Below are 10,683 nucleotides of genomic sequence, written 5' to 3'. Positions count from 1 at the left end.
CCGCGGCAGCAATCCTGCGACGACACACGGATCCCCCGCCACGGTTTGGCAGCCCTATTCAAATGTATCACACTCACAGCCTTTTTTCCCTTTACTTTTGTTTGTTTGACAATCAGTTCCAACATTAACAGGATTCACTCTTCCCTTTAGAGATGGCCACAGCCATCTGAGGGGAAAACTCTATGTTTCCCCCTCAGATGGCTGTGGCCCCGCCCCAGCGTACCCGGCGTCATCACGTCACCTCCGGGAGCCCGCCGCCGCGGGGCGAAAACGACTTGGCAACCCTAACCCTCACTGACTGAACACCAACTGAACAAACTGAACACTCACAGACTTAACTCTCTAACTGAACAATTCCAACTGATTTTCCTAACTGTCTCTCATAACTGTCTCTCATGACACACCCACACAGATTCACTTCAGAAACCCCTCCCACACTCTGTCATCCACCAGTCACAGCACCTCTGTCTCTCTCAGTCACTCTAGTCTACTAACCATGCACTCCAACCAAGCATTTAAAGGCACACACACCCTCATAAAACAAGGAATCATTACAGAACCGTAGGAACAATAGTCAAACTTTCTATCAGGTAAGTTCGTCTAGGATCGCAGAGCTTGAGAAACCTCGACAGGCTGCTGAGGATTCCCTAGAGCACAGTTTGGGGGAAAAAAACCCTTTATGCCGTTATTCAGGGCTCTTCTTAAGCTTCACTCAGAGGGGGCATAGGCAAATCAATAGAAATCCACTTGGTAGGTGTAGGGGGTTTTTAGGGGTCCAGACCTCTTCCAGGGATCCCTAACCTCATTAGGGTTCTTTTCTATGGGTGGGTGGAGGCTGTATAGGGAACTGAGGCCCCCAGAGGGAGAGAAGCACAGCGAGAACAGTTGCCTTAAACTAGGAGTATTTCCAGGGCTATTTTTGGGGAGGAATGGAGTATTTGAAACCCCTGTGGGCCGTATTTGAAACCCCTGTGGGCCGTATTTGAAACCCCTGTGGGCCGTATTTGAAACCCCTGTGGGCCGTATTTGAAACCCCTGTGGGCCGTATTTGAAACCCCTGTGGGCCGTATTTGAAACCCCTGTGGGCCGTATTTGAAACCCCTGTGGGCCATAATTTGTCTCCCTCTGTTTTGAGAAAGTAGAGAATTCTGGAAGTTTCAGTTAGTGGAGAAATTTCCTAGTCATTTGTTCTCCCTGCAATGTGTACATCTGCATATCAGACTCTGGAGACAAGGAAGTGATGTTACCTGCTTCTGGACTTTCAGGGGCATCTGGTTAAACTCTTGGAAACAGAAGCTCTGCGAGGTAGACTTTGGTCTAATCCAGCACATATCCTTATAGGGGACGTAGACATCCCTGCCCAAATATCCTAATAGATCTTGTAATAAAACTATTTCTGTACTGTACAACTTCAGACTTCCATGAACATATGGTCATCAGAAGAACCTGCTGGATTAGACCAGTGGTCCATCTTGTTTCTCTGTGAGGCATGATAAGAACATAAGAGAAGCCAATGTGGTCAAGAAGCAATGGCCCACCCAGTCCAACACTCTGTGTCACACAGTGGCCAAAACCCAGGTGCCCTCAGGAGGTCCACCAGCGGGGCCAGAACTCCAGAAGCCCTCCCACTGTTGCCCCCCGAGTACCAAGAATACAGAACATCACTGCCCCAGACATAAGAACATAAGCCATGTTGGATCAGGCCAATGGCCCACCCAGTCCAACACTCTGTGTCACACAGTGGCCAAAACCCAGGTGCCCTCAGGAGGTCCACCAGCGGGGCCAGAACTCCAGAAGCCCTCCCACTGTTGCCCCCCGAGTACCAAGAATACAGAACATCACTGCCCCAGACATAAGAACATAAGCCATGTTGGATCAGGCCAATGGCCCACCCAGTCCAACACTCTGTGTCACACAGTGGCCAAAACCCAGGTGCCCTCAGGAGGTCCACCAGCGGGGCCAGAACTCCAGAAGCCCTCCCACTGTTGCCCCCCGAGTACCAAGAATACAGAACATCTGCCCTAGACAGAGTGTTCCATCTATACCTTGTGGCTGATAGCCACTGATGGACCTCTGCTCCATATCCTGTTTCACATAGCTTGCTTCAAGTCCAGTAGCACGTTAGATACCAACAATATTTTCAGAGTACAAGGTTTTGAGAGTCAAAGCTCTCGTCATTGGATCCTGTTTTACACAGCGTCCAGTCTGTTGCCCTTCCTGCAGGATCAACAGACTGGACACAGAGGCCAAGGCCTTCCCTTGATGTCGAAACATTTGTGTACCCATAGGACAGCATTTGAACACGTAAGCAAGGACACATGTTTAAACGTTGTCCTACAGGGGGAACCTTTCTACACCTAGAAAAGTAGCCTGTCAGAGTAGCCTTTCTCCCTGCTATCTCCTTTTTGTGTGTGGGGGTCTTTTTATATGTATGGAGCATCCGGTTCTAAAGTTTCTTCGCTCATTCTCCCTGGGGAGCACTTCCAATCCAACTGCAGTGATGGTGATCAGACTCTTGCCATTTTTCACACCCGGAACCCATGTAGTTATAGGCCCTTGGATGCACTAACTCAGATATCTGTTTCCGTTCCCCCTTCCCCTCGGCACGCAGAACTGGTTCCGGACCTCTACAGAGACTCTCCCGAAAAAGAAGAGCAAAGAACAGACCGTTCCCAACGGGGAAGAGCAAAAGAAAATCACAGACGGGAAGAAAAGGGGCCGAAAGCCAAAGGAAAGACCCCCGGAAGCTTCCTCCAAAGGCAAAGAGAGCACAGCAGAAATGACTAACCATAAGAAAACGACAGGGTTGTGGGAGATGGCGGACGGCGACCCTGATGGGAGAGAGTCCAGCAGCAAGCCCCCGCAAAGCAAGAAGGGGGGAGCCAGCAAGATGCCTGAAAAATAAGGAACGACTCTCTGATTCTTCGTTTACAGCCCAGGGTATCGGGGCGAGGGTCGCTCCGGGTTTGCCCTCAGCCCCTCCATTCATCCCTTTTTTCAACGGGGAAAAAACCACTTTAAGGTACAATAATGGACGTTTGTTTCACACTGGAAGAGGAAAAGAAAACACACACACACACCTACCCAGGATGGTCGATTCTGTTCCTCCATCGAAATCCCCCCTCCCCTCGATGAATTGTATATACATTTGCACTTATGGACACCTGTGGATCGCGCGCTGCATCCACGGATGTGTAGGATGATAACGGCTGCCGGCGGGATCCTCTTCTCACCGTTTTCCCCCCGCTTTGAGATGGGGAATCGATGCGGCTCAAGTGAGGAGGGAGCTGCCGGAGCCGAAGGAGAGCCGGCGGGAGCACAGAAGTGCAATATGGGAGCCCAGGTGTAAGCGCTTCATTCTCTTTTTGATTTGTGGATTGCTTTTCCATCAGGAACAGAGCTGGTGGGAAGTCTGTGAATGAAATCTGTCGTGGTGGTGGTGGTGGTGGTCGCAAACCCTCTTTTATCATTTTCATAGGAAACACGTTTTTGTTCGTTCGCTTAACCCCGAGGTTGTTTGACGATGACCGTTTCCGAATCCTCGTCGTCGTTTTATTTTCAAATTTTGAATTGATTTTGAAGCTTCTGTATCTTTTTAAAGCGTTTTCCGTAGATGGGAAAGAGGTCGTCGCCCGTTTGGGAAATGAAATTTTCGTTTCAGGGAACGAAAACCTTCGGAGCGTCCGGTTGGCAGAGATGTTTCGGAAGCCGCTCTGCTCCGGGAGACGGGGTTTTTTTTCCCGAACAGGAAATTGAATTATTGGGGTTTTTTAATTGTGGAAACCGCAAAAGCACTTAAGAAAGCTCTGAAAGGAAATAATGAGTGGGTTCCAAAATCATTCGGGAACACAGAAAGATCAAGTGACTCGGTAGGTTCAGTTGATTCATTCAATAATCCAGGTTAATTTCTGTAGAAGTACATCTTTGTTGGTCATGTGGTTTATCTTTGGGTGTCCTCTTCTTTCACGTGAGTTCACTCAGCACTTCTGATCCGCACAATCCACCTGTGCCACGGTCTTTCGTCTCTTTGAGCCTTTCACCCATCACAGGGCAAACAGAATTAGTTGCCAGATGAGTATGTGCCGTCCAGCCCAGGTGGCTAATTTCCTGATGTTTGTGTGGGATTGTCCCAAGAGAATATGTAGCTGTGTTTCCAGAAGTTCTTCCGATTATGTTGTAAAGCACCAAAACAAGAGCAAGAGTAGTCTTTCGCAGAGACAGTCAGCTGGTGTCTGGGCTATACCATTTTGGTTTGCCTGTAGTGGTTCTCATGAATAATCCTCCTCCGTACGAGATCATGGAGCTGCGGTGGCTCAAGTGGTTAAGACGCTGAACTGCAGGCTGTGGAAGGTCGGTAGTTCAGCAGTTCGAGACCCGGGTGTGCCACATGACGGAGTGAGCTCCCGTCTCTAGTTCCAGCTCCTGCCAACCTAGCAGCTTGAAAGCAAGAAATTGCAAGTAGATAAATAGGTACCACTTCAGTGGGAAGGTAACAGCGTTCCGTGCGCCTTGGTGTTTAGTCATGCCAGCCACGTGACCACGGAAACGTCTTCGGACAGCGCTGGCTCTTCGACTCGGAAACGGAGATGAGCACCGCAACCCTAGAGTCTGATTTGACTGCTTTCGAGCAAGGGAAACCGTTACCTTACTTTATACGAGATCATCCGTTTTGCACAAAACAGGGGCAGACGTGCATGCGAACAGACCACTTGGTTCAGCACGCAGGGCCAGTTTTTCCAGACCAGGGACCAAGAAAAGGGTTCAGCTTGCTTCCAGCTATGGCCTGTATCTTTCCCAGCGCCCCTTTTATTTACCATCATGCCAGCATCTTCACAGGTAGACATCGCAGGGTTATTTTGCAGTAGGTCCAAAAAGATTGCCTACCCTGGTATAAAAAAAGGGGATGCCAGGGGGAAAGTTTGTCGCCTAATCATCTTGTGGCCGACTTTTCTTCTTACCAGAAGGGTATTTGGTACTGCAGAACACTCCCTGCATTGTCAAGGAGTACAATCCAAACACAGGTTGACCACTTCCATGAGAACAAGTCTTTATGCATGGGAAAAAACTGTACAGAATGATACTTTGGCACAGGGCAAACACAGTGCTTGACTCAGGTTGAGATACCGCAAGGCAAGGAAAGCCATGGGTTAGATTATTTAAGTTTTGTTATCAGAGGACGGGTATGCACAGGAGCGAGAGATGCCATTACCTGTTTCAAGCAGGTGTGTCCTTCATTGTGGGCTATTGCGGTATCTTGGGTTGTAAAACTTCTGGAAATTTTGAAAACACGGAGGGGAAATTGGAGGGGCTCAGGAGGTAGCAGACATTTTGCCAAAAAATTGAAATCTATACAGCACTTGAGAATCTCCAAACTTATTTTGCTGCTTTACATCATAACGTGCATCATTTAGAACTTTGTTAACGTTTAAAACTGCACTACTTGGCATATTTATGGAATTTAAAAGTATAAATGGTTTACATTTCCTACACGCAAAATTGCAAAGATATCCAGTACCGGCGAGAGCTGCAAGTTCTTGTATAAAGTTGTTCATGCCCCGCGTTTTGAATGACTAAAACCTTGTGAAAACGTTTCGCTCATCCCAAAGGGAAAAAAATTAATTTATAATAGTTTCCTTCAGTGTTCTCCAAAATCCAAATTTCCCATCAGAAATTGAAAAGGAATCCTTAAACCAGAAAACAACCCCCCCCCCCCCTGTTTTTTTCTTCTTCTTTTCCTGGGCCTTCACGTCTCTAGGAGTTACAGTAGTCGTGTTTTGTGTGGACTGTTCTCTACAGAGAAAAAAAAAATCCAGTCGTGGATGATTGCTATAGCACAGTGGTAGAGCAGAAGGTCCCATGATGTGTGGAGGTAGGCTGAATCGCACAACTTACTCGCAGGTAGTTAACAAGCAAAGCACAAGCCTTGTGTGTCCCGTAGACAATTTTTGCATGATGTGAAGACACTCTCGGTCTTAGCTGTTAAACTACTGTGTGATGATGTATGGTGGTGGGCCTGACCCTAGCACTGCATGAACAAAATCCTGCTCTGTGACAGATAAAAGTTTCTGTGAATGATGCTGGCCTGCTAACAACAAACCTAAGGCAGGAAATGAACCTGAGGCCTCCAGCTCTTTAAAAACAACAGACCTTTTAGGCATTTATGTAAATGCATGTAACTTCTGGCTTTCTCCCAGGGAATCCTGAGAGCTGTAGTGCTATTAAGGGCCTATGGCTTTCCCACAAAGCAGCACCCTTATGAAAGCACCAGGATGCCTCGAAGGAAGCCGTGCATATTAAACTCAAATATACAAACTCCACTAGTAGAAAACACCATCGAAGATTGCCAAAACAATATATTAAACGATTATAAAATGGAGTATAAGGAAGGCCGAGCGCCGAAGAATTGATTCTTTTGAACTATGGTGCTGGAGAAGACTCTTGAAAGTCCCTTGGACTGCAAGAAGATCAAATCAGTCAATCCTAAAAGTAATCAACCCTGACTGTTCCCTGGAAGGCCAGATAATGAACATAAGAACATAAGAGATGCCAATGTTGGATCAGGCCAAAGGCCCATCCAGTCTCCACTTTATAATTGTTTAATATATTGTTTTGGCAGCCTTTGATGGTGTTTTCTACTAGTGGAAGGGCTGCAGTGGCTCAAGTGGTTAAGACGCTGAACTGCAGGCTGTGGAAGGTCGGTAGTTCAGCAGTTCGAGACCCGAGCGTGCCGCATGACGGAGTGAGCGCCTGTCTCTGGTTCCAGCTCCTGCCAACCTAGCAGTTACAAAGCAAGAAAATGCAAGTAGATAAATAGGGACTGCTTCGGTGGGAAGGGAACAGCGTTCCGTGCGCCTTGGTGTTTAGTCACGCCGGCCACATGACCACGGAAACGTCTTCGGACAGAGCTGGCTCTTCGGCTTGGAAACGGAGATGAGCACCGCAACCCTAGGATTCGACTGGGTTTTGAGCAAGGGAAACCTTTACCTCTACCAGTGGAATTTGTATATTTGGGACTCCTGTGACACTAGTCTTTTCCCCTTGTTGTTTGGATTTAGTGCATATGTGCTACAACCCCCGCTGGAGTTCGTCCGTGTGACCTAAACCAACCAGGTCTTGGACCTCAGGTAGTTCAGGGCATCCGTGAAATGCCACTACAGAGAGAATGCCACATAGCAGCCATATGATACACAGGGTTTCTGCAGAACCCGAATTTCTGTGCATACCGAAAGCCGATAAATAGACTGAATCTCCACAATGTCCATACCGTTTGTGTAATTCCATGTCTGCGGTTGGCATGTATTGGATTTTTGTTTGTTTGTTTCCAGTGTCAGAGGAGATACAAACCAAGTTTGTAAGCAGCCACCAGACTGGTCACCTGTAGCCAACAGGAATTGCCTCTGGAAGTCAATCGGGCTACGGTCACAGACACAAAATCATTTTTGTCACTCAATTGTCCCTATTGCTTTGGGTTCCCCCTCCCCCCTTTCCCACATGTGTTTTGCTCCCTCTGGGACTACTACAGAGAGCAAAACACATTTTTTTGGGGGGGGGGGAGAAAACCCTGAAGCAACAGGGACAAGTGGAAGCGTGCACTGGCAAAATCCAGTTGTGAAGTGGACTGTTTGGCGTGTGTCACCGCAGCCTCGGTGGTTGTTTTTCCTTCCAGGCTTTTGATATACCCAGGGGTCATTTCGTGGAATTAGCATAACTTATTTGCATATGCCACACCCCCTGGCATCACCGGAAGTGTGTCAGAAGGCAACACCCACCGCTCAGGCTCCACTGGGCTGTTTTAGATTGCTAGCTATTGTGGGGGGGGGACGTGCAGATCTGCCCTCGCAGAGGAGGGAGAGCTTGTACCTGAATAAAACGTGGTCTTAAAGGTGCCACTGGACTGTTTTGGACCAGGGGGCGGGGGGAGGGGCTCTGCAGCTTACCTGGCTGCTTCTTGCTCTGACTGAGGGCTGCTGGGGGCAGGGGGCGGGGCTTGTTGCAAGTGCCCGCCCCCTGGGCTCTTTACTGCCGGAGCTCCGCTCCTGTGCGCTCCTGCAGGAAATGACCCCTGGGTATACCACGAATGCTGACAAAGAAGCGAGTGGGACGCCACGGGTCTTCTCCAGTAACACTGGCACTTTGCCACACCCTTATTTTTTATTTTTTTTAATTTTTTTTGCATTTTTACCCCACCCTCCCCGCGAACGGGCTCAGGGCGGCTTACACAGGGGCACAAGCCCATACATAAAACAAGATAAAACAGTAACAACTATTAAATCACGACAAAACAGATAAAAGTGCTCCATACAAACAAGATGGGCTCCGAGGAGGGTAACGATCATTTCCTTAGGTGAAATTGTCCTGTCGATGTTCCAAGCCAGTCTAGCAGCATCCCTTGCACTAGAGGAAAGTATGGCCAGTATTGGAACAGATCCAGAGGGTCCAACCCAATGGTGTTTTGGGGCCAGACGGGTTTTTATGCCTGTTTGCAATGTTAGAGCAATCCGTACCCATGGGAAGGGCTTGTTACGGGATCATGGGCCCAAAGCACAAGGGAAAAGAGAAAGGGGGAGAGAGAAAGAGAGAGGGAAGTTATCTGATTCCATTTGGGTTTTGTACAGGCATCTTAGCAGTACAGGAGATTATCCACAACGTCCAGGATTCCTTTTCTCAAATGGAAACGATATTAGATTTCCCCCCCCCTCCCCTCCTAATGGAAGAATAGCTTTATTCTCTCCCCGCTCTAGAAATGGAAGCACATTCTTAATTGGTTGAGGGACAGTTGGAAGGATTAGACTTCTCTACGCAGAGAAAGAAGCCAACGTAAAGATGATATTGAGCACAGTCCACCGGCGATATCTTCTGCCTTCTGCCAGCCCCCGTTCACGTGGTCTTTTTGCAGAGGACGGAGCGAGGCCGCACACTCGTTGGCTTCGCAAAGATGTGCCCAGAAGACGTTGCCATAGGATCATTTGTCCCCGTTGTCATTTTATGTTGAAACTGAATGCCGGGCAGTTGCAAATAGTCGTGAGCGTTTTACAGAGCAGTTATCGTTAAGCTGGGCTGTACCAGCGGTGGCCAGTCTGGTCTGGTCATTCTGTGTTGGCCCTTGCAGGTCACTCCAGATGGATAGGGTTGGGAGGAACCTGCCCAGATCAATTAGACCTTTCCTCCAGTCTCCAAAACCTCCAGATCACATGGGTGGGGTGGATGTGGTCAAGAGGTGGTATGGCATCTCTCCAGGGATCCTGGAGGGTTTTTGCCATCTTCTGGGCATGGTCACTGGGTGGGGGGGTATGTGTGAATTTCCTGCATTGTGCAGGGGGTTGGACTAGATGACCCTGGAGGTCCCTTCCAACTCTATGATTCCATGATTCTATGATCCTGGGGTTTCAACCCCTCCCTTCTTCTCACTGAAGCCTACTAGTGGTAGGAGCGGTCGCAACGGAGGGGCAAGCCATGGACTGGGGGCAGGAGGAGCCCCCAAAATTACCTCATGACCGTCATGCCACTAGAAAGGCTTTGCAATGGTATCTTCTTCAGTAACCCAACAAGCTTGTATGTCGAGAAGGGGGGACATGCTGCGGAGTTTGGGTTTCTTAAATCTTTGACACTTATGCTGCTGAAGAGGTGAGCCTCTTTGCCGTTTCAGTTTTCAGGCTCAGAAACGTGGCTTGCCTCTTCAGCAGCTTCCAAGGAAACTTCAGCATCGCCCCCTGTTTTTGTTAGTACATCTGTGGGGAAACCACCCAAGTACGCATAAAGTATCAGTAATGGTCCCCAGGTCATAGTCTGGGAGACCAAGAGCTTCATAATAGCACTCGCTGAGAACGAAAATGAAGAAGGCAGTGATCGCCTCCGAGTTTTCCCGTTATTTTTGTTTTTTAGTCGAATTTTAATTAAAAGCACAGATGGCCTGAAGATGCTACACGCGATTGGTATTTGATGGTTAGCAGAGATATATGTTCAGGTGCAGCGTGCGGTTCTGTATGTGGTCACACACAAAAAAAATTGTACAAGGCAGTGAATATGGAGGCAGGGCAATCTGGGATCCGTCAGTGTGGCCTGGTAGGGAAGAGCAGTCACTTCCAGATTAATCGATTCTGTGGCCCATACTAAAAGACTTGATGTTCCATCTGTTAGTAAGGTTGCCAGCTCTGGGTTGGGAAACACCTGGAGACTTTGGGGGTGGAGCCTGGGGATGGGAGGGGCCTCAGCAATGCGTAACACCGCAGAGCCCACCCTCCAAAGCGGCCGTTTTCTCCAGGGAGACTGATCTCTGTCGTTTGGAGAGCTCCAGGCTTTTACCTGGAGGTTGGCGACCCTGTTGACTAGCCAAGACGGGGATGCATAGTGGCAGCACTGTGAGAGCCAGTCTGGTGTAGTGGTTAGGAGCGGTGGACTCTAATCTGGGAGAACCGGGTTTGATTCCCCCACTCCTCCACGTGCAGCTGCTGGGGTGACCTTGGGTCAGTCACAAGTTATCTCAGAGCTGTTCTCTCATGAGCAGTTCTCGAAAGAGCTCCCTCAGCTCCACCTGTTGTGGGGAGGGGAAGGGAAAGGCGTTTGTAAGCCGCTCTGTAAGGCGCCAAAGGATAGTGAAGGGTGGCATATAAATCCAATCTCCTCCTCCTCCTCTGCATTTCCAAAGATGAGGCTGCCTCTGAATAGCTGCAGTAGCTGTGGGCC

At 48.8% G+C, this 10,683-nt stretch overlaps 1 protein-coding gene across 1 annotated transcript in view; it reads left to right on the top strand.

The window, feature by feature from the left end:
- The window catches only part of ZNF512B (zinc finger protein 512B), a 60,920-nt gene extending 57,697 nt beyond the window's left edge, over positions 1-3,223 (top strand). Inside the window, exon 16 of the mRNA XM_015413105.1 lies at positions 2,612-3,223. Coding sequence (XP_015268591.1) covers positions 2,612-2,905 — 294 coding nt within the window. The 3' untranslated portion in view covers positions 2,906-3,223. The remainder of the gene's footprint in view (positions 1-2,611) is intronic.
- Positions 3,224-10,683: the final 7,460 nt, after the last annotated feature.

This window comes from Gekko japonicus, unplaced genomic scaffold (assembly GCF_001447785.1).
Source record: "Gekko japonicus isolate JY-2015 unplaced genomic scaffold, Gekko_japonicus_V1.1 scaffold3824, whole genome shotgun sequence".
Lineage (NCBI taxonomy): Eukaryota > Metazoa > Chordata > Lepidosauria > Squamata > Gekkonidae > Gekko > Gekko japonicus.
The sequence above is the reverse complement of the archived record's forward strand: the minus strand, read 5'-3'. Positions and strand labels throughout refer to the sequence as shown.